The following is a 25,318-nucleotide window of genomic DNA, read 5'->3' as shown; positions in this document are numbered from 1 at the left end:
TGTGCATGTGTATGCATATGTCTATGTTCACAATTTTAGGTGAATATATGTGTGATATATATCCGAGAGTATTGTGCATGTCTGTCAATCTCTCATTGCTGTTTATTATCACATGTCTCTGTCCAAGACCACTTGCATGTGCTGTGGACAACTGTGTGCAAACTTGTCCACTTGTTTATCTACTCTGTGTGTGCATTTAATGCTCTCTCGCTCACCTTATCACTGGCCTGTGTAGGGATGTCCTCATTTGCAGGCTGTAGTGGAGTGGGCCTGGTGCGTTGGAATGGGCAGGAGGGTACCAGGAGACATTCAGACTGGCACTAGCTGCATGCACCAACGTCGGAGGTGACAACCCATCTGGGGCTATGAGGAGAGAGAGAGGATAGTGAAAGGGAGACAGGAGGAAAGAACCGGTGATGAAAGAAGTATGGAGTTGGTGAAAAAGAAATGAAGGGATGGAATGTGGGTGGACGAGGAGTAAAACAAAAAAAGGAAAGACAAAGTAAGGAAGAGATAAGGACAACAAACACAACGAGAAAATGAGAGTGACCGTAGTGTTGACTATGTGAAATAAGAGTAGGCCCTTTGATGTATAAAGTGACCCTTCAATCAAACACGCTGGTCTCTTTCCACTACAACAAGACTGATTGCTGAAGACATCTTATCCTCCTAAAGATGGCTGTTAGAAACACACACACAGACACACACACACACACACACACACACACACACACACACACACACACACACACACACAGTATATGGATAAAAAAGCGTCAAAATGATCTTTGAATACTGGCTCAGAAAAATAGTGGTGGTTAAGTGGTGGTTAAATCATCAATCTAATTCATATTCATATTCATGATCTTAGTAGATACACAGAAACACATTTTTAAAACATGACACAAACACTCTATTTTACACCAAGACCTTTCTAAAACCATATCACTGTGTGTGTGTGTGTGTGTGTGTGTGTGTGTGTGTGTGTGTGTGTGTGTGTGTGTGTGTGTGTACATGTCTTTCTATTGTTTTGTGGACAAACTTTGGTTTGAAACCATGGTTGTGAGGACATTTTGGCTGATCCTCACTACCTCAACGGGCTGTTTGAGGGTTAAGACTTGGTTTTAGGGTTCAGGTTAGAAATATGTTTAGGTTACGTTTAGAAAGTAAAAGCTATCTGGATGACTCTCCCTACCTTGTCTGTCGACTGGGCAGCTGAAAAGTTGGAAGCAAGTTAGCCATTCATCTACCTGAACTCTACGTTACTATACGTCGGGGTTAGACATTCATTTGTAATGGTTAAGACTAGGGTATGGGGCTAGGGAATGCATTATGTCAATGAGCGTCCTCACAACTAATGTAGGCCAAGTCTGTCTGTCTGCCTGCCTGTATTTGTGTATTTTTGTTAAAGGCTCACCCGTGATATATTTTTTTTTTGTCAGTTTAATGATTTTTAGTTTGAATTAAAAAAAAAAAAAAAAATGTTTTTACATCCTAAAAAAGGACTTGAAAAATTATTGGATCAGTAAGATAAATCCATATTGGAATTTTAAATAATAAAATATTTTCGATGCCCATCCTCATTTTCTACTTTTTAAATAAAGAAGACCCTACTGTATATCAGTAGGTCATTCTCTGAATGTGTTTGTTTCAGAGAGAAAGTATTCGTGTGTGTAATTCTTGAAACACACATTGATTTCTGCCTCTCTGACACACACACACATACACACACACACACACACACGCACACACACAAAACACATACATCACAAAGACACACAGTATTGGTGAGCCTGTGTCTCTCTCACGCTGTGTTAGCAGGTACAATATCAGAGGTGTCACTAATCGTTTTAAACTATGCACTTTTATGTTCACTTCTCTCTCTCTGCTCTCCTCCTCCTCTGCTCTTCTGTCTCTTGCTCTGCTATCTTCTCTCTGTTCTTTCATAGAACAAGGACGCATCAAGACAGTTTGCCTTAAAGAAGTCTAAAGAGATGCCAGAGGCACAGAGGTAGAAAGAGAGATAGAAAGAGAGGAAACGTCTGGTATTTAAAATTTATACTTTCTTATGCCTTTGTTTTGAACTTGAACAGTAGAACTTTCCGAAGTCAGTCTTTTGTTGTTCTCTGACTAAGACATGGGTGTGGTGTGGTGTGTGTACATGTGTATGTATTCAACACTTTTGATACATTAGCTAAAGTGGTAAGTATAATGTGTGTTTATAGCTGTGTGTATTGTTACTGCCTGGTTACCATTAAACACACACACACCCCCACACACACGCACGCACGCACGCACGCACACACACACACACACACACACACACACACACACACACACACACACACACACACACACACACCCAGAGGCTGTGTAAATCAGATATATGTGTTAAGACCATTAAGTTAAGTCAATGATCTGTGCGTATGTACTGAATAATTGTTTTTTTTTTGTTTTTTTTGCAAAGCAAGATATAAAAATGAACCTTTCCAGTTCAGAAGAATACCAATTAAAATCAGAGTAATGAGATAAATTGTTATTATAGTTCATGCCTGTGTGTAGAGTCAGAAACAAAGCTACAATTATAGCCATTTAATTTAGAATATATACAAATTAGATGTGAACAAAAGTGCCTTATTTTAATAAAGGCCATAATTATACTATCATACTTTTACTCTAAGCAACGAAAGTCCTATCCCTGGCAATGTGACTATCAGGCTGTAGTCATTCAGTAACACAGCGACAGGGATGTTTCTTTTTAAAGGTGTATCACAGAGAGCTGCATCATGTTGATTGTTTCCACATTACCCATGATTTTACACCCAGTTGACAGTTTAAAAACGTAAAAATTACATAATAATACTTCGTGTGAAGTTGGCTGTACAATGCACGTTTGACGGGTCATGCTGGCACTCAAAGACCAAAATGTATCTTCCTACACCTGACTGGACAAATGTACCACTTGCTTGGATGTCAGGATGAAAGCTACTTACCAGATCAGTTTCTGAATAAATCTGAAAATTATGCCATGCATTTGCACATTGATGCAAACGTTCATTTTTAGTATTTGTGAGGGTGATGAGTGATTTCATTAAATATCATTCCAGTATGTATCTGATCAAGACATACAGATTTGGATGATGGCTGTGTGCGGACTTAGATTTCTAGTTAAATTCAAGCTTGTAACATGTACTTTGATGGTGGGAGGAAATACTTTACCGTATCTGTGTTTTTGTTCTTGGTGTGTGTACCTGCTGGGGGTGTAGTAACTTTGAGTGGCAGACTCTCAACACAACCCTGTGTGTTACACCCTCTGATCCAGAAGCTGTAGTTGGTGTAAGGCTGTAGGTCAGTCACAGACAACCAGCTGCCAGCTGCTGCACTTCCATCTAACATACCATCACCATCTAAGAGACAGAGAGTGTCACACATAGACAGACATGTAAGGTCTTAGGCCAAACAAGTTCTGTATATCTAACGAGTAGGAAGACATGGATGTCTTACAGAGATTATTTTCATGACACATTTATTTATTACAGTCATCCCAGTGATGCCAGAAAAGCGATTCATAAAAGATACATACAGCAGGAGAGGAAAAAAAGAGAGAAGAATGAGTGAGAGTTCAAGAGAGAGGAATACTGACTGAGATTAACTGAGAGTGATCAAAAGAGAGAGGCCTCCATATTGAGGTTATGCAAGGATAGTCAAAGAAAAAGGATCAGAAAATTACACAATGTAAGGCTATCCAATATATTTAGATGGACACACAAGCGCACAAACACATATCAGTTCTGTATGAACTGATGAAGGCAGTGGGTATCAAAGAAACAAGGGGTTATGGGTAACTAGAGCGAAACACCACCTCTCTCTTTCTTCCAAACCTCCTCTATCCTTCTCTCCACTCATTTAATCTGTCTGTTCCTCTGTGAGGCGCAGATCAAAGTCCCTGACTGTGTGTGTGTGTGTGTGTGTGTGTGTGTGTTTGTGTGTGTATATGTGTGTGTGTGTGTGGGTGTGTGCGGTGACAGAGATAGAGAGAGAGAGAGAGAGATACTTGGTGAATATGCGTTAAAGGACGAGTGTGTTCTGCTGTTTCTCATCTTGTTCAATTTTCTTCTTCCACCTTTTCTTTCCGTGTCTAGTTCTCCTCTTCTGTTTTGTTAGTCCCCTTCAATGTTATGTTGTTCCTCATGTCTTGTGTTGTTTTTACCTGCAATTTTTTTTATTACATCTATGTAAATATGAGCTTCTCATCTCTGTATTCTCTGTATACTATTGTTTTACTGCTATTTGTCTTTGTTCTTCTTCCCATCTTCATACCACTGTTTTACTCTAGACTCCTGTATCCTCTTCTCTGTCAAGTCATTGGCAATAACAAAAAACCCTGTCTTCTCTATACCTCTCTGGTTTGATTACTCCTACTTTCACTTCCCCATTTCTTGCCTGACTTTCAGTCTTCAGACCTCACTCGGTGGGAAGTGTGTTTGTATGTATTCGGTATGTGTGTGTATCTTTATCCATGTTATACTGTTCTTTTTCAACAGAAAATCCACTTGACGGTCTTGAAATTGGTAATAATATTAATTGTGCTATCTAGAAAGCAACAGTAACTACTGTATTGAACTCACTAGTTATTTTATTAGGTACACCTATACAATCTAATGCAATCCAATACAACAGCTCTGCCATGAATTCTACTTTAATTAAGCTTTTCAGTTTTTGTTGACTCAACATTTTTACATAATTATACTTTATGTTTGTGTCATGTTTTAACTGACATTGTAATGTGTAATGGTGTTATACTGGACTGCATTACACTGAAAGGTGTTTATACAATTTGGCCATGTTGATTGTGATCGGAATTTTGAAACACACTTTAGAAATATCACCAAAATTACTTTGATCATCTTTGGTCTATTACACGAGTACAACCATTTCTCTCAAGCACAGATGCTGAAAGACAAATGCAGGCTCTTATCACTACCAGGATGGTGATCTCATTTCTACACAGGATAGACAAGATAAACTACAGATTATCCAAAATGCCAAATGGATGTGTGCTGAAAGCAAAAACACAGTTGTTATACCAGTTTTAAAATCACTTCATTTGCTTCCCATTAAGTGCAGTACAAATTTCATAAATTCTGCTACTGGTTTTCATGGACTAGTTTTGAAGCTTGTCTGGCATGCTTTAAAGATACGACTTTTCTTGATGCTTTGACAGCATTGGCATATTATATCTTCACTGTACGCCCCTAGTTTTTGTGTCCACTTTGCCTCCAAGACAGTGTGACCTAAGAAGATTAGAGTCTAGGCAACAAGCAAAATATCAAGACAAACCTTATTTGCATGGTTTTTGAGGTCTGAGTAATGATATGGCATGATTTCTTTAAAAAAAAACCTCAATCTTATCTGATTAACATAATAACCTTGATAGCAATATCTATAATGTATAATGGGCAATGGAGGCTGTCTTTAAGGCATAATCTACATTTTTGTATGCCTATTGAGTGATTATCTAATACGCACAGTCAAATTTGAAAAAAATTAAGGCAGAATGTGGTACTCTAAATATCTGTTTCCTAAATATGTAAATTTGTGAAATGGTATGTGCATGTGTAAAGGAATGTGTAGCTTGTGTTTCTATGTATGTGTGCTGCCGTGTGTGTATGATCAGGTTTAATGTTTATGTAGTGCCTGTATTTGTGTGTGAGAGAGAAAAACAGAGTTAGAGAGAGACAAAAGAGAGAGGGTGAGTGCACGGCTGTATGTTTTACCAATGCTTTTGTAGTACAGTGTGTAGCTGAGGTTCCCATTTGGTCTAGGAGGCGGTGTCCAGCGGGCTCGGAGTGATCGAGAGCTCTGATTGGTCATTTCTAGCAGTATAGGACCTTCTGGGGCCATCTCTAATGTATACATCTCCACCTGATTTAAAGAAAAAACAAAAAACTGAAGAAACAGAAGCTCACTTATGTTCAAATGCACAGAAGAACAGACATGTAGCATGTTTGCATACAAACTATACACAGTATTTTACTCTTTTTTTTTAATTTTTACTATAATTTGACTTGCAACCATCATGCATCCATCAAAGAGAAATGTAAAACACATAATTAAATTTCTCCCCATTTGATAAGGGTCATGATCATGGCGACATACATCACTGAACGGATTTCTCATGGTTTTAAAACATAATACTTCAACCAGTTTTAGTTTGAAATGAAACTGCTGTACACATCTGGCCAGCATTACTCTCTTTCCACGATCACCCCGCTCTCTTCTTAGGTTTAATTTCCTACTGTCTCACTTTCCTGTGACCCTCTCCTCCGCTGCCCTTTGCATCCTCACTCTGCTCCTCATCTCTTGCTTTGCTCTGACCATTTACTCAATCCTCATCATTTCACTTTCATCCCTAAACTCCCTCCTTCCCCAACTCCTTTATTCTCCTCTTCCCATCCATCCTGCCATCTCTTCCACTTCATCCTGTTCTTCCCCCCTCCCTTTCCCACCTTCCTCTCCTCTTGTTCTGCTATGTCAGCTGATCTTGTGGTGTTTGACTAAATATGACGTCCGTATTGGAAAAATGCCCCAAAATATGGCCTGTCATCAGAGACATCGTTGAGCGTGGAGTGGCATTTCCTACCAAATGTCACTGTCGTCTCGCCAACCCTCATTATTGAGCTGAGAGAATCGATCACATTTATGATGCCCAGTGACACACGCACACACATACACACACGCATGCACAACACACATACACTTTGTAAATGTTTGAGTAGGTATAACCACGTGAACTTTTTTTTTGGATCTCATAATGGATCTCGCAGTTTATCTTATTAATAATACATTCATTACTGTGTTTACCAGCAAGCGATTCACTGACCATTGGTCCCTTGCCACAGCCCTGTGCAGTACAGGCCTGCAGCCTGAGTACGTGTCGGCTCCATGGAGAGAGTCCCTCCACCACAAAGAACCTCTGGGAGGAACTGGAGTTTAAAATGAGAACTCCATCCAGCCAGAGACCATAGCTGGCTATAATGCCTGTCAAAAGAATACATCTGATTATGACATACATGAGACACAAAAGAAAAAGAAAAATTACATGAGTGACCTGTTTCCAAGCCATATATCATATATCTTGACAGGAGCTTACCTGAGTCACTGTAAACACGTTTTATGTTTACAAGTTTTGGGTTTATTGTCCCAAAGGAAGTTTACTGTACATTGGTAACTCTGCACAGCACATAACTCTCTTTGCATGTGAACATAAACAATGTGTTAAATTTATAATCTGAACTGATCCACTTCTGTCACTTCAACATTCAAAACATTGTATCATAACCCTGACTCCAAAGGCTAACTATAAAACAATAAACAATAAAACAATATTTCTATATCACTGAAAAAACTAATTTAAAAAAATCAGTTAATTTAAACATGATGATCTTTTTGTGGCAAAATTTGTGGCAAAATTTTCAGAAATTGTTTTTCTAAGATGTCCACATGTTTTTTATTCACTCACTCACTATTATTTTTTATTCATGCTCTATTTGCATTGGTCACTCATGAATTGTAGGACTGTGTTCAGACTATGGATAAAATTGGGATGCTGCCTGGGTCTTTGGAATGCAATGCAAATGAAAACTGACTTAGGGGCTCCAGATCTGGTGATGAAAACAGCACTGAAACGACCAGTGTAACCATAGGCGTTACAGGGATAAAGGCCCTCAGAAGGACAGTTGTAGTAGTGTGAATAAGCACACACACACACACACACACACACACACACAACACACACACACACACACACACACACACTCAGAATGACAGTAGTAGCAGTGTGAATAAGCACACACACACACACACACACTCAGAAGGACAGTAGTAGCAGTGTGAATAAGCACACACACACACACACACACACACACACACACACACACACACACACACACACACACACACACACACACACACACACACACACACACACACACACACACACACACGGGTGCAAATAGGTGTGCACAAACTCATCCATACACAAGGACACTCCACTCATACATACAAAGGAACACACACACCAAGATGGGAACTCAGACATGTCCATACACACGCACACACACACACACACACACACACACACACACACACACACACACAATCACAGGCACAATAATTACATTACACTACATCCACCTAATAAAAAAATGAAACAGTACGGTGCCAAATGTGCTTTTCCTTAATAAAAATGCATACAGGGGGCTCAAAAGATCAGTGCTAAGAGCTAAGAGTCTATTCTGCTTTAATCATGTGTGGGTTTTATTATTGCTCAATACAGATATACACACCTATCAGGGAAATGAAGACACAAAAACCCCACAGACGCCAACTACATCTGGGAAGCTCTTAATGTGGCCAATCACATGCGTGTGAGAGTGTATGTGTGTGTATGTGTGTGGACGTCTGTGTGTACTTGTGTGTGTGAATAAGCCCATATCAGTATAGGTTGTAATAAAGACAGGTTGGGAAATGAAGCAGCGAATGCATAACAGGCTTATTTCCCCTCTTTGTCTGCGTGTTGCCCCGACCTAATCCCCGAGAGGATTATCCCCCACAAATCCCTGCGGAATTGGGGAGAAGGGGGGCGAAAGAGAGAGAAAATAACACAGAATCTCACTCCTCTGGAACCCATCACCATCATCATCGTCATTGTTGCCGTCCATTTATGTAAAAAAGAGTAAATGAAAAAAAAAAGGCACTGAGCCCTTCTCCCTTTCTAAGCAAAAAAATTAAAGCTTTTTAAGCATGAGATAATCGGGTAATCATGATTAAGTGTCTCCCTTGTTATAAATTTCTGTCATCAGATGAGAAAAGCTTTAAGTAATTTATCCAGGCTAATATGCACACACATCACAGGGTTTATGGTGCAAAATGCACTCATGTGGCATTGAGCGTAAAACACACACGATTCACATTACACACACACATGCGTTATAGAATTATACATACTTTTAACGAGCATGGCAGTAACATTTGATAATATGTGGTAGTGCGTTGTATGTTAGAGTGAAATGGGGTGGGAAATCCTCAGATGGTTTTCATCACTCAATCCATTTGGTTTCATAAGAATGCAGTCCTTGATAATTCATGTTAGTATTTTGTTTATAAAAAAATATGGAATTTTCAGTACACCATGTGGCAGGTAATGAACCCAGGTAATGCACAGAACTATTTAAGTTTAGGAGTTTTATTGAGACACAAGGACATTGTTTCAAAAGCGCCATCTTATTGCTTGATGTACTATGAGCTATTTAATAATGCTTTAAACAGTGAGTATTCAAATTTCATATCAATGTGTTTCATTGCCTGATTTGAAGTATTTTGGGGTATTTTTGTGCCTTTATTACAGACAGTGGAGTGATGACAGGAAATGAGGGAGACAGAGATGCAACTGGGGACATTAGCGGTAGACGTCTTAACCTGTAAGACATGGGGATGCTCCATGTAACACTGTCTTTTGAAGGTGTTTTTAACAATAAGTACTTTGTGCTTAGACATAATAGATATTTTTGACTGGGAATGATTACTCATTGGGATTGTTTTCTGCTCTGTGGTGTCTGTTCTGTACATTTCTGTAAAATATCTTGATAAGGGTTTACATAAACAATTGCACACTGTAGATTCTTGAATGCTCCGTGGGTTAGTGATATACATTCAAATATTGGTAAAAAAAAATTTGACGATTTTGGACCAATGTGCAAGGAAGCGAGCAGCTGCCTTTTACTGTTTTAGATTACCTTCAAGATTTTGAGTTTTTGTGAATGTTGATATTACCAGTACTTCAAATAGAAGTAGACTTACTGATGATGCATCACTCCTAACTCTTTGTCACTGCAACACCTTTGTAAATCGCCTTAGGAAATTTAATTAATACACTGGAATTCAAAACCATATTGTAAATTCTTCTGTCGACGACTATGAATCTATTCACTCTAAAACATCTGCCCACACAAAACAGTTGTGCACCAATAACTTTTTTTTAAATCTTGACAGATCCAAGTCAATACCCGGATTTCAAATTCACATCCTACATACACAAAATACCCCTTGGCCCAGCTCTGTGGAATGGATTTTAACTGGCTGCAAGTAAATTAGATGGAGATCAGAAGAATAGAGACAACTGAAAGAGAACGGCAGTCACCGTGAGTTTATGTACTTCCAGCCTGCAGTTCCCTATTCAGTCAAAAGGGAGCACTTTTCATCCACTTAAAGGAGCTTGGTGAAGCACTGCCCTCTCGCTCCTCACATCCGTTAGTTCTGGTTTCACATTGTATGTTCTCTATCCTGCTTCCGTCTCTGTCCCCTCTCTCTCTGAGTCCTTTATGCCCTCTCTCTGGAATTTCTCTTTCTGTTTCCTCTTTTCCTTTTCTCCAACTGTTTCATCTCTATCTCTTGCTCACCCATCTGATTCCCGTACAAAGGAGAATGTTCTCCTGTTTCATAGTCACATGTGGGGGATATCTGAACTATGTACAGATCTTCATATCTGTGGGTTCTGTGATAGACTGGGTTACGGTAAATACTGACACCTTAAATTCAATTCCACATTTCAACTAATGACACATGCTGTTATCCTGATCATGATTTTTGCTATTGTTTCTCTACATGATTTATCTCTCACAAGTTTCCAGTCCCTTTCCTCTATCTAAGAAAATGCCATTAAAAATATATTTTTTAAAAACATTGTGATATGGATGACTGAAAGCTTGTGTGTTTTTGTGTGTATTTAGCTCAAATTAAACATTATTCTAATTGTCACTGTTGATAAATGATTATGTACTGTATATTTGTATGTTTTTGGTTATGTATCTATGGGTATGTGTAAGTGTAAATGTGTGTCCTCTCACCATTCGGCGTGTCAGGAGGTGTCCAGCTGACATTGAGAGCATATGGGGACAAAGGGGTGACCAGTGGTGCAGGAACATTCTCTGGGGTGCTCTCCTCAGTCTGAATCTTGCTGGCAGGGCTTAAGGTACACCCACCTCCTGTGCAGGCCTGACACACACACACACACACACACACACACACACACACACACACACACACACACACACACACACACACACCCACACGCACACACACAGACGCAAACACACAAATACATGACTGTATGGATGAAGGTGATGATTCAAATCAGAAAGATGATTTGCAGGGTAGAATAAGGGAATTACAGCCAGTTTGATGGTGTATGTTGTTCCAGGGGTTAGGTTGCGAAGTGTGTGGTCTTCAAAAAGTTCTGAGCTGTTATAGCTGAGCACAGGCTGTGCACCATCATGTGACAGGAAGATGGAATAGAACTCCAAAACACCATTGACCTGAGAGGGTCGGGACCACCTGGTGATAGACAGAGGAATAATCAGAGATGAAAGCAACAATATACTGGACATTTACTACTACTATTACTGTAATATCCCATTCTCTGAAACCTTTTTTGAGAGACACCTTTACTGCATTTAAGAGGGAAACATTTTACTTTTCATTCCACTATATTTATCATATAGGTCAAATTTTCAGATTAAAAATAAGGCTGGCCTAATTTCATTTTTTCATTAACATTCTTCTGAAGTAACCAAAACTTCAAATTTATCTACAAGGAAGTTTTTCCTGTTTTACGACAACCTGATACACATGTAGCTGTAACATAGAGATCCACTGTTGTTGAAAATCTCTGAAACTATTAAACTAAAGTGACACACAAGGTTAGTGCAGTTAAAATGTTCATAAACTAATATTTAATTGAAAAAGACCTGTCATCCAGTTTGAATAAGGATGGCTACTGTACAAGACTAGGTCAAAACCTAGTATATGGCTGGACCGTGTATGGTCAATGTGTGAAATTGAGGATGTAGTTGAAAACTGTTGTTGAACCGCTGTAAACAACCAATTTCAACAAAAAAAGTAGCTTAAGCCTGCTCAAAAAGTAACGATGTAATACAAAATGTAAATGATGTAATACAGAAATTAGCATAACTAACGACGTCATCACATCATATTTAAAATTTTGCCCAATGTCAGCCGGTTTCAGCCCTTTATCTGTAATTTAATACAGCTGACTTCCTAATGAAGCTCTTATTTACATGTTTTTATGTTCCTGTTGTCAGACAATGGAACAACTGTGAAATAGTGACTGAAAAGCGGATTATTAAGACTAAACGTTAAGCAGCAGTCACTTCCAAGCCATTTCCAAGCTGCTGCTCTGCCCTGCTAAAAATCCCGATTTTATAATCGCGATAATGTCTGACAAAATCACCGTACGAATAAGTTAAAGACAATGGCTTTGCTGTGATGTCAGCTATATTTACTTGTAAAATGATCACTCAGAGAGAAAGTTAAAAGCTCATTTATGTCTCTGTCAGCAGTCAGTTGAATGAGACGCATTGAGAGGTGTGGCTGTGGAGGGAAAGCCCGAGCTCGCACTTGTGGGGAAATACTGGTGATTCTCTTCCACGGAGAGTAGGTTCGTCCAAAAAGTCGCTAGATTCATCGCTAGGCTTTTTTGAAAAAAAGTTGCTAAAGGGGCCTGAAAAGTTGGCAAATCTAGTGACAAAGGCGCTAAGTTGGCAAAACTGCCTGTAAATGCCACCCTGATGATGCAATAGAAACTGTTTTCTCCAATATATTTTGAAAGAGCAACGGCCAATGGGGAAACACCAATACGCGGCTGGCCAATCAATGATGTAACTTCATCACTCAGATCTTCGCCCCGCTGTTGTGCTCTAGCCAAAAATATTATATACCAAGATGTTACCAGGACTGCTTGAATTTCGATGGTTGCACGCATCAACTTACTGTTTGTTATGCAGAACTTTGATAAATACTGTATTATTTCTAAAACTGTGAGTATATATTGAATGTGCAGTGCAGTGGATTAAAAGGGCTTCCTAGGTGGTCCTTTGCCCAATCACTACAACAAATTGTTTTGTTTGTATATCTTCATGTGAGTGTGTGCACACGTGTGTCACTTTATCATTGTATTTCCATCTGCAAGTAAATGGAAACACAATGCCGAGCTAAGGATTCTCACACACAACATGTAAGTGTATGCTGCACACACAGTTTCCTTTGTAAGAAAGAGGTGTTTCCTTTTCTATATTTAGAACAGGAAGGTCATCCCCAACTGAGAGAGAGAGGGAGAGTACCAGAGACAGTATTTAAAAACAGAAACATGTCGAGGATACATTACAAAATTCAAACGAGACGGCAATGTGGACATAATCTTAGCTATACATACTAAACTGTACAACAAAAGAAAGAACAAAATTCATATCAAAATTATTTTTCTGCTTCGTTAATGCTAAAATATTATTGTACTATTGTTTATTATCTCTTCTAATGGGGGTTTGTAGGAGCTACTGAAGATGTCTTGATGTCTCTGTCCTTTTTAATGTTATGTGATTTGTGCCTGTTGACGTTGTTGGAGGGATATTTAATCTATGATAAGATAATTTAGTCTAAAACTTGTGCAGTATTGAGAAAATTAGTAAATTCTAATGTTCCTAAGAGGACCGGACTGTTTATTTCATTTCACCCCATTTGGTAACATACAGTGCTGTATTAACAATTCTTTGAACCCGGTATATAAACTTTTCAATTCAGACCAAACCCAAAGTATCTGATAATTTTCCAAAGATTTTGAGAATAACACAGCACATAAATTATTCATAAATAAAAGAGCACTAAAAAATTTTATAAATAGTCCTGAAATTCTTACAAATCCCAGAGAATAACCCAATCCTCTTGGCATGGTAGCAGGGGGAGGCCATTTTAAAAAGTGATGGATTCCTTTCTTGGTTCCTCCCATTAAAAGCCAGTTTTTGAATGACTGATGAGTGTGTGTTAGCACACAATTAGCCGCTGTGGCTAATCTATCACATTTATTATAAGATTTATATGCTGTCCATTGGCAGTGTGATGTATGTCCACTTTTGAAAAACTAAATCAAAGGGGAGTTGTAATAATCTGTATCATAATTCACTGCAGTAATGGTTTTAGAATACTATTGGTTTAAAAGTGTGTTATGAAATTAGTGTGAAACAGACAGGTGCTTTTTTCAGCATCTTAAATTTAAAACCATGCACCTGAAATGCAGTGATCTATGAAGTGTCAACCTGTCTCCTGGACCTTCCCTCCTTCCCATCGTTCCTACTGTTCTCTACATTGTATACCCAACAAAACAGCATTGGTGGCATTACATAATTATAAACAGCACATTAAATTATTGAAGATTGAATAAAATCAGAGAAAAAATATCAGTAAAATCATTTACAATTGTTGTAGCTTAACCAGGTATAGTGAATTTTGCCTCTCTCCTGAACATGACATACATCCCATCCGGGTTTCTTTGTATAGTAAGGTATATAAGTATTTGGACAGTGATACAATTTTCATAATTTTGCCTCTTTACACCAACACAATATATTTGAAACAAAGCCATCAAGATGTGTTTGAAGTGTAGACTTTCAGCTTTAATTCGAAAAGAAATAACTAGGGAGCAGGCCACACCTAATGTCCAATTACTTTTTAGCCTCTGAAAATGAAGGGCCTATTATAAAAATGGCTGTAATTCCTAAACCCCATGAATTAAGGCTATAAGTCTACACCTCAAACACATCTTGATGGCTTTGTTTCAAATATATTGTGGTGTTTTAAAGAGGCAAAATTATGAAAATTTTGTCACTGTCCAAATACTTATGTACCGAACTGTATATGTCACTGTGCACGTCTGACAGCGTGGGTACTTGCAGCTGTGTCTGCTTGTGTGTGTATAAATGTGTTTGTGTCAGGTAATGTTAGGTGAGGGTAGGGAATAAATCTGCTGATATTGTTTTGTTCACATCCTGCAGCCTACCATAAGCTTTCTCACAGTCTCTCACCCTCACTCTTACACACACACACACCTCATCTCACTTTCTTTTTAAATATTTCTTAAATTTCCCTCCATTCTTTCCTTTAAAACACACAATTTATCTTTCTATCCTTCTCTCTCTGGTCAATCTGTCCTCACACTTTTTCACAGTTGTTCTCTCTCCACCTCTCTGTCTTTCTCAGCTTTTCTCACAGACACCATCGAGAGGTATTGACCAAGTATGATCTCTCAACCTCTGCCTATTAACAATGTGCTAACAAGGCAATATGCAGCCTTCCAACACCTGGTGAATATATAGCTGGAAAACATTTTAAAAGCCCAGGGTATAATATGTTTCCCTGCTCTACAGACAGCAGTACTCACATGGATGACTTATTACACCTAGTAATTTTTGTTTCATGTTTTCAACTTTCTATAGACTACAGACAACAAACATTTAGCTTGTTTACTTTGAATAGATTTACAGGCTTCATCCATGAAACATTTGTATGTAGAAATGATTTTAACTTACATGGATGTACAAATTAAGACTTTGTGAAAAATTGTTGTATGTTTTTATTTCCAAAAAATACCAAAAATCCTTCTAATGTTTTGTGGCTCCACGACTGACACTGGTTAAATACAAAATATAAACTATTTCAATAAAGTTGCTATTTTAAATAATGTTTGTTTTATAAAATGTTTGTTTACTTCCACCTGTGGACTTTTGTTTCATTGTTAACTAAATTTCACCACTACATCCGTTTGAAATTGTTAGTATTATTCTGTGACTTTCTTGTTGCTTTAGAGGCCTAATATTCCTATTGTTATGAGTCCTAAATGAAAATGAATGTGCATGTCAATCGGACAGGGCGTATTATTAATTTTCTCTTTTTAAATTATTCTGAACAAATTTATGAGAGGGAAAAATAATAACGAATGAGACAACAGTTTGAAGCCTTTTCTCCAGATATCAAAACACTCAGGCACATATGTACAGTATGTGTGTATGTGTGGATGTACAACTGCTTCTGCAAGACAATCAGCGCATTAACAAGAAAATCACATCTTGACCACAAAAACTGACCATTTCCCTCTCAGACACTGGGTGCTTTTAATTTACTCTTTCACCATCCTCTCACTCACTTCCATTGTTCAAGTGTGTGGATATGCCTGTGTGTATGTCTGGGTGCGCACATGTGAGTGGCACTGTGCCCTCCTGTGGTGAGTCCCACTGTATGTGACAGTCGGGACACTAATGGCTTTCACGCAGATTGATACTTACATACACACAGAGACTCACACATATACACAGACACGGGAATGTCTGCACATGAATTTGATTGAAAAAGTGCAGAGATCCATCTTCATCTGTCCCCTCCCTCTAAAGGTGAAAGGTCAAGTGCAGGAAAATATTATGCGTGGTAAACAACTGCAGAAGGTCACAGGTTCTCTCTCGGCCCGTCTCACTCTCTTTGTATTTTATAGAGACACAACATATGCAATAGAAATGAAAAGCTATAATATGCTCGGGAAAAGTTTAATTTTTACCCTGTCCTTTTCAGTGATGCTTAAACATTAACTTTCTCATTCTCATTTGTTAGTAAATACTTAGGTATAAAAACCCTCCATCCACCTGTTTTTTATGTACATTTTCACAATTTTGTGCTTAAAAAATGGAGAGGAACCACTGGAAATTTGAGTTGATGCATCAATAAAAGCAAAATGCGACGAAGTCCAATGGAAGTAGACTTAGCAAATTAATCACGACCTATATGAGGCATGTGACTTAAACGTCAGCTGAGAAGACAAAAAATAGCAGGAGACGAAAAAGGATCTGTGTTGAGCAATGACACTGCATACACTACTATGCGTTGTGTCTCACAGCTTTATAAGCCCTAAGTGAATGTACTGTGTGTAAATGTCCCTAACCACTCTGTATGGACCTGGCGCAACTATCTCCTGATGTGAGTTGTGTGTGAATATGTGTACGTGCTGTACTTACTCCACCAGAATAGTTCGCGAGTCTAGCAGGGTAAGATTTGGTGCTTGTAGAGGCCCAGGAGGAAGCTGAGAGGTCACCATTGTAACTTGTGAACTGTTGGTGCAGCCCACTGAAGTGCATGCACTCAGTAGCAAGACATGAGTGGAATACACACCAAGACCTGAAACAAAAACACATACACCAAGACAGCAACAGACAGAGAGCGGTATAAAAATACACAATGATGGCTTGGATTTGTAAAACAAAACCTTGAATTATATCATTGACTTAAATTGCTCTCACACCTTGTTACTGTGAGGACATTTAATCCTCATTTCACCCTGGCCCCTGAACTCTGTCTCTTTTTTTACAGGAATATTCCTTCTCCCCCCCCCACAGTGCAGTTTTTTGATTGTTGTTTCGCTTAGAATGTCTATATTTGTCACTGCCTCAAAACTATTCTCCATCTGTCCCACTGTTGCTGTCTCACTCTCTGTAACACAATCTATTCTTGCACACATGGTATAATTACTACATTCATAATCCTTCCAATCACTGTGAACATCAGACGCTCAGCATTATTAACCCAGCATTGATGATATGTGCTCTCGTGCCTTCATTAACTTACAAAGACACAAACACACACTGTTGAGCAGTGTGATGTTTCGCTGATCACGTGAGTGTGTGTGTGTGTGTGTAAAATCAAAATAAGCGATAATCTATTCTGCACATGTAAAATGCCGTATAAGGTGACACTCCTGTGTATCTGAATCTGTGTACATTCCTGTATATTGTATGTCTGCACATTTTATGGGTGAGTTTGGGTTTGTGCATCTCAGTGTATGTGTATCTATTTGCAACCTGGTGCAGCACTGTAGTCTCAGTGGTGTGACATGTGTTTCATACCTTCTATAACTCTCTTTAGTGAAAGCTTTCAGAGCAAATTGTGTGTATGCATGTGTGCTAATGTTTAGTGTGCTTTGTTTCTCTGCTGCTTCATTTTCATGTGTGTGTGTGTTTAGCGCTCTTTTTCAAAGTGCTATTCCCCTGGTAAGGACTGAGATGCTCTTTCCTCTTTCAAATGCTAATCCCCCACTCCATTTTGCTTTTCTTCACTCTTCCCCTTCTCTTTACACTGAGGCCCCATCTCTCCACAGTCACAGCTACGCTGTGGCACACACACACAAAAACACAAACGCTCTCTCCTTTTTACCAGTGATGTTGTGTTGTATGTCTTTCCCCCTGTAGACCATTTCGTTGTTGTGATAGAGGAGGTACTCTGTAATGCCTCCATTGGGCCTATCGTTGGAAAAAAAAAGGGAAGTGAGGGTAATATTAGAATGTTATATTTAACATATACTATTTTGATTTTAAACTATGTTTTGTTCAATTAGGGCATCTTTATTCAAGGTGAAAAAACATGTATGCTAAATAACAGCAGATACTGTTGTTATTATAGTACATTATGTTTATTTTATGTGTGATTAGGTTTACTTTTTCATATTCTCTTGTAGTAGCAGGTCAAAAAATAATGCATTCAAACTTGAAAATTCATTTATAATAACATGTTGCTCATTAGTGAAGGCTTTATAACTGAAGAGCAGGGTTGTACTTGCTTATGTAGCAACTTACAACTTACGCATGAACAACATGACAACGACCAGCATAAACATGTGGTCTGGTGTGAGAGGGGAAATGGGTAGGTGAGACTGTGTGTTGTGTATAACCTTGCTGGAGGTTCCCAGGTTACATAGAGAGCTGAGGGGGAGGACACGGCAGCCGGAGGAGCGACAGCATCTGGAGCTGAAATTAAAAATATTTGTTTAGAAGGAATATGTTACGACAAATATAGTGGTGGAAACAATTGACACATTTCATCCTTATTTCCAACACATGATACATTTTTAACAATGAAAGTTTTTAATATACTGTATTATGTATATATGGACACAGGGAAAAAGTCATTACCTAATAGTAAGGCAACAAGACTAGGTAAAAACCTAATATATGGCTGGGCAGTGCTGGGTCAATGTGCGAAATTGAGGAGGTAGCGGAAAATTGCTGTGGTAAACAACAATGGAAAGTAGCTAAAGCCTGCTTGAAACATCGCTAAATGTTGCTAGATGACATAATACACGAATTAGCATATTTAAGATGTCATTAGGTCATATTTCCAAACTGCCTAATGTTAGACGGTTTAGGCCCTTTATCTGTTTGCTTCTCTCCTACTGTCTGTGCTCACATATACAGGGATTTAATGCAGCCAAGTTCCCAATAAAACTGTTCTCATTTATATGATTTTTGTGTTTCTATTGTCAGACAATGGAACAAGTATGAAACAGTGACTGAAATGCGTCCCATTAAGACTACCTGCTAACCAACAGTCACTTCCAAGCCATTTCCAAGCTGCTGCTCTGATTTTATAACTGGGATGTTGTCTGACAAAATCACCATACGCGTAAGTTAAAGACAACGGCTGTGCTGTGATTTCGGCTACATTTACTTGTAAAGTGATCACTCGGAGAGAAAGTTAGAAGCTCATTCATGTCTGTGTCAACTGCTTTGTGGCCAATTGCATGAGCCACACAGAGAGGTGTGCCTGTGGAGCGAAAGCCCGACTTTGCACTTGCGAGGCAATACTGGCGACTCTAGCTAAGGTTTGTCTAAAAAGTCACTAGATTTGTTGGTAGGTTCTTTTGTGAAGAAAACTCGCTGAAAAGGATGTGAAAAGGCGGTAAATCGAGCGACAAAGGCGCTAAGCTAGCAACACTGCCTGTCAATGCCCTTCTGATGACGTATTAGAAACTGTTTGCACCAATATATTTTGATAGAGGAACAGCCAATGGGAAAACGCCCACACTCGGCCGGCCGACCAATGGTTAAATATAACAGATGCTCAAGGTGTTCTGAATGTTATGAATTACAATTTAATTTTACATGGTGTTAGACATTGACACAGATTTGGATTGGATTTGGATTACTGTTCAAAAACACTACGGAAAATTTTACGATTTTATGTTCCTTGATCTCCTGAGTAAGGTGAAAAAATGTGCCTGTGCTCAAGGAGAAGTGATGTGTTTGTGTTTAAAAAATAGACTTTGACAAAAGAGAGTTTTAAATAAGTTCTTTCTCCAGTCTTCCTAACACGGTTCAGTGTCTTAACTCTGTGCTCAGTGAGAATCAATACAGTAATCTGTTTTTTTTCTTTTACTTCAGATTGATTTTTGCTGTCTCTGCACTGACCCCTGCCGTCACATTATCTCCCCAACAAGGCCAGTTAGTCCAACACAGATTAATGTAGTGACTAACATATGAAGAAAAATCTCTCTTTTCCTCCTACTCTTCTTCGTTCTTTATTTCTTCCTTCCATGACCATGATGTTCTTGTACTATCTGCCTTTCACTCAGTTGCAATGTGCTTCATGCTTTTATCATTGTGTCTTGTCCTATCCAGCCATCTTATTTCTTTTTCTCCCTTCACTGCTCCTATTTACTCCATTCTGACTTGTCTGTCTTTCTTCTTTTGCTGCTCCTCTTCTCTCCTCTTAAGAGCTAAAAATCTCCATCACTGAGGAGTCAGGATGAGAGTGTCCGAGTGTGTTTAAAAGTGTGTCTGTGTGTGTCCAGATGTAAAAACCATCATAAATTAATGCCACTGGAAATGGATAGAGAAAGATAGACATTCCGTTCATGGGTGTATGAATGCGTGTATATATGTGTGTTTGCGCTTTACAGCGTTACCTTCCTCCGGGGTTGTGAGGCTCGATCTTGAATCACTATCATCACCATTGTCATAATGAAGACTCTCAGTGCAGCCAACAAGACTACAGGCACTTACAGTGACAATGTATCGAGTGGATGGTGTGAGACCCGACAACACACCTGGAGAGGAGGACAGCGTGAATATGTCACAGAGGGTGTGAGGCAGAGAACACAGACAGAGGGAACTGTGCCCAAAAGACTGTAACTTTGGAAGGTACCCACTTGATTTTTAGAGCTCAGACCTCTTAAGCCTCATATTAGCTTCAGCTGTACTTTGGAAGGCAATTTTGCGACGTGATTATGGGCTAGTGAGGTCTGTTATAAGATAGCTTTGAAAAAAACGTATCTTTAAATTTCATTTGTGCCAACCATGCCTTACCTGGCTAAATGCCTTTTTTTCTTTTAGGCTGTATTAGAACCTGTTATTACTGAAGTATATACCAAGCCAAACTGCTTCAATAGTGCAAATTTAAATGCTTTAGTTGTTTCTATGTGCCACTGTTGCCAAGCAAATTTACTACATTTGGCAAACAAAGAGTCCAATCTAATTGTAAAGCTTCAGTCGTCTCTCTCTGATGTTTTTTGTCCTAGCCGTCTCGGCCCTCTCAACTCCTTTCTATATTGCCTAAGTCACTCTTTTACATCCCTTCCTCTTCTCTTCCACCCCCTCCAACTCTCCTCACACTGTACTTGCCTCTCTCTCTCTCTCTCTCTCTCTCTCTCTCTCTCTCACACTTATCCCTGTCGTTTAATTCAATTAAGGGCCCGGGCCCCACTCCGCTGCCATTACACCCTCATTTGCTTTCTGTGTTTTTTAGCCGTTGGTGTAATTCTGCAGTCAGGTGTTGAGGCAATCATAAATTAACAAGAAGCCTTATCACGGTGGACTTTATGTCTGGCAAAGAGTGAGGGTTGGAATGGGGAGCAGCAAGAGGGACACTGAGAAAGATGGAGACAGAGAGCTCATCTTCATATTTGCCTGGAGACATGGCAGAGTGGATGAGAGGAGGGACGAATAGCAGCAGCGGACGCACACATCATCATCATCATAAAAGATGAAGTGAGGAAAGATCGAAAAGTGAGCAACAGAGAGAGTGAAAGAAAAGGAGCAATGCCAGGGTATGACATCATTGGGGTAGTCCTGAGTGTCGTTCCAAATGGAGACAGTCTCCTAAAGCTGGGGACTTGCCAAGGAGACATTAACAGGGTTGCCTAGAAGAGTGTGTATGTGTGTTTGTGTTTGCATGTGAGATAGAAGGAAAACAAATGAAAAAGGCAGTGTGAAAGTGTTTTCACTAAGAGCGAAATTGCCCTTAAAGGTCTTACAAGATGGTGGCAGGAAAACAACTGCAATAAGTTTAACAGGACAATGACTGCAAAAAAAGTTAAATTTATCATGTTATGTTTTCCTGACTCTTACTGAGGAAAATCCATTTTTTTTGTTTTTCAGAAAAGAGTTAACTCTCCTTGTTTTCAGCTTTTTGTCGCGTCCCTTCTATATGTCATTGGTGCCCTCAGAGAGACTGCACAGCATACGTATCACAACCAAATGTATATATTTAATATATGTATGACATGGAGAAAATATTTTAGACTGTCAAAGGTGTGCGTGTGTTTTACCTGTGAAATTTCCATTAGCCAGGTACATGGCTTTGATAGGTGGTGCATCCGGCTGCTCACTATTGTAGGCCTTCAACTCATATCTGTCAATGAGCCCTCTGATGTCACCAGTGGGTGGCAGCCAGCTCACCTTGGCACTGAAGCCATTCAAGCTCTGCACTGTGGTAGGAGGCAGTACAGCCTTAGGTACTACAGCCAGAGAGAGGCAAAATTAGTCAACATGAGAGACTGAAGAGAAGATTACTGTGGATCAAGACTGAGACAGAGATAAAGAACCATAAGCAGCAACATAAATAGAAGAACCTATTACAATAATTAAGCAACGCAATATATAATAAGCAACTAAGAGAATCAAAGACAAAAGAACCAAAGAATATAAAACAAAAAAGGAAAACAACAGGTCGGGAACACCTGAGGTTAAAGAAAAAGCATCCCCCATCTCTTTGTGTTTTAATAGGCCCAGTAAATCATACCTCACCATTAGCATAAATAGTATTTATGAGAGTAGTAACTTTTTCAGCACTGATTTAATACAGGCAGCCATTCATTCTGGGCTATATTTCACAGCAATCAGCCTCCCTCCTTCTCTATAGCACTCCCCTTCTTTCTCTCTTTGACACCCTCTGTAGTTCATGATGGTCCATCTCCTTTCCCCCTCCCTCTCTGTCTCTGTCTCACTGCCTCACAATAAACTTCATTCTTTGTCTCCATCCATCCTTCCATATTTTCTTTAAATCTGCCTCTACCACACTTACCCTGGATTAAGGCCAAAATTAGGCTGGCTGTCAGTGTAAATTCTTAATAATGTCAAAAAGGGGAAATTACAGACACAGATATTTTTGTGTAGCAAACATACAAAGCATACAAATTGTTTATAAATGCTTGCAAAATTATGTTCAATCTGTCTCCTTAATCTCAATCATTCCAGTCTGCTGTGCTTGTGCTTTTTGGTTTTGAGCAGGAATGTACGGCATATTAAGTCATAAAATATTACACTATTGAGGAGCTGCTTCATGCTCCATCTCCTGCGACCTTTTTGTTTTTCTCCTGTCAGTCATAAACAACTCTCTCACCTTCCTTCTCCACTTCAGCTATTTTCAAATTTTCCTGATTCTATCTATCCCTTCATTACCACTTACCATTACCACTACTTTCCTCATCTCCTCCCACCACTTCCCTTTTTGCCATCAATCCTTCTCTTTCCTCCCATTTTTTTTGAGTCTTTGTACGTCCTCCCTCCTTCCACATTTCCTCTCAGTCCTTGTCCCCCATCTGCCTCTTTTCTCCCCAGTTCTTAATGTTTTTAGCACTTCCTCTCTAACTCCCCTCCACTCCTCTCTCTGGTCATAGCATGGTGCACTGAGACCTACCAGTGTATCGTTCACTACTAACGAGCAGCTTTATATTACACAGGGGACCAAACAGGCCATTCTGGGTTAACAGCCTTTTACTGGGATGCCCTTTATAGAGGCCTTATCAATCTCTCATACCGTCAGGCACATGTAATATCACTGGCTTTGGATAAGTCCCATATACTGTATAAGATAGTAGTGCTTTTACATCCAAAATCTCTTAGGAACAAAGAGAAACATTATGGAACAAAGTCAACCAAAATGCTTCTGAGTAAAAGAAGTTTCTGTTTTCAGTTAGTCAGGCTAAAATCATATATTTTGTTAGTGACTTTGTAAATAAAATTCTAATGCCAAAACAGATTAGACAACACATCAGACAAACATACAGTACATGTAAAGAAGAACACACACACACACACACACACACACACACACACACACACACACACACACACACACACACACACACACACACACACACACACACACACACACACACACACACACACACACACACTCTCTCACACACACACACAGTATGATAATACCTGAGGCTTTGGCACATTCATATACCTAAGCCTCTTTTCTATGTTTCATACTATTACGTGTCAGATAGAGGTTGGATAGAAAGAATGAATGATACTACAGCATATACTATATACAATTTGTACTGTGTTTGTGTAATGCACTTGCGCTTGTACGAGTGGAGTGTGTGTGGGTTTTGTATTACTGTTATGATATCATCATCATCCTCATCCTCATCATGTCTGGCTGTAAAACATAATGTTCTGACATTACAACAGAAACACACTTTAAACTATTGCCAGAGAGATGGGAGACGTCTTACCGCTGCCTCGGCTGCGTCCTCTCTGCCAAGGTCCTCCTGCCCAACCTCCTGCAGCCAAGGCCACAGACCTGTACAAGTACTCTTGAAAGGTATGTGTGAGTTTTTGCAAACAGGAGGAGGGGGTTTGGAGAGAAAAGATACAGATTTCTTGCATTAAGAGAAAGTATTTGAAGCATATACACAAAAAGATGCATCGCATGTTCTCAGCAGTTGCTCATCTGTCACTGTCATGAGGGAGCGCAGGGACCTTAAAACATTAAATCTGTATGTAGTAGGAGACGTTTACTAATTACAGCGTTTATAGTTTAATGTTATAGAATTTCCAGCTGTAAAACAAAGATGGATTTCTTGGTTGGTTAGCAGTTAGCCATCTCAATGTCAGTTACAAAATGTTGGAGCATAGTAATACGGCCAGTCTAAGCCTATATCAGAGAACGCAATAATGTAGAGAGCAATTACTAGTAATTAGAGTGAGATACTAACATGGTATTTGCTACAGCTGGAATATTTGAAGTCATACAGATAGGTCAGCATGTACTACAAAAATACCCAATGACACAAGCAGAAAAGACTAACTTTTGCTTATTTATATATATAGTGCATATATACTCTAATGCACACGACTGACAGGCGAGTAGGAATACAAAGTCATCTGAAAAGAAAGCACTGAACTTCACTGCACCGTTAGTACCCTTGTAAATCTGACAAGAACTGAATGATGCATAGAGATTGTTCTGGTGTTGCATCTGGATATTTTGGAAATGAAATTGTATGCAAGGAACCTCCCTGTCAGAATTTTTTGATTGGCTGTTGCAGCTGACACTGTAATAACCGCGCCATGTTCTTTGT

General features: G+C 39.1%; 1 protein-coding gene across 1 annotated transcript in view; it reads right to left on the bottom strand.

Moving 5' to 3' along the window:
• Positions 1 to 25,318, bottom strand: part of ush2a (Usher syndrome 2A (autosomal recessive, mild)) — a 223,593-nt gene that overhangs the window by 101,797 nt on the left and 96,478 nt on the right. Inside the window, exons 37-48 of the mRNA XM_040127015.1 lie at positions 24,470 to 24,550; positions 22,271 to 22,459; positions 20,630 to 20,770; positions 18,617 to 18,692; positions 18,103 to 18,188; positions 16,911 to 17,070; positions 11,232 to 11,394; positions 10,908 to 11,055; positions 6,884 to 7,041; positions 5,778 to 5,925; positions 3,252 to 3,407; positions 216 to 363 (exon numbers count right to left, since the gene is read on the bottom strand). Coding sequence (XP_039982949.1) covers positions 216 to 363; positions 3,252 to 3,407; positions 5,778 to 5,925; positions 6,884 to 7,041; positions 10,908 to 11,055; positions 11,232 to 11,394; positions 16,911 to 17,070; positions 18,103 to 18,188; positions 18,617 to 18,692; positions 20,630 to 20,770; positions 22,271 to 22,459; positions 24,470 to 24,550 — 1,654 coding nt within the window. The remainder of the gene's footprint in view (positions 1 to 215; positions 364 to 3,251; positions 3,408 to 5,777; positions 5,926 to 6,883; positions 7,042 to 10,907; positions 11,056 to 11,231; positions 11,395 to 16,910; positions 17,071 to 18,102; positions 18,189 to 18,616; positions 18,693 to 20,629; positions 20,771 to 22,270; positions 22,460 to 24,469; positions 24,551 to 25,318) is intronic.

The sequence above is a fragment of the Xiphias gladius genome, chromosome 1, assembly GCF_016859285.1.
Source record: "Xiphias gladius isolate SHS-SW01 ecotype Sanya breed wild chromosome 1, ASM1685928v1, whole genome shotgun sequence".
NCBI classification, from domain to species: Eukaryota; Metazoa; Chordata; class Actinopteri; order Istiophoriformes; family Xiphiidae; genus Xiphias; species Xiphias gladius.
Note: the sequence above shows the minus strand (reverse complement) of the source record. Positions and strands in the feature narration are given on the sequence as shown.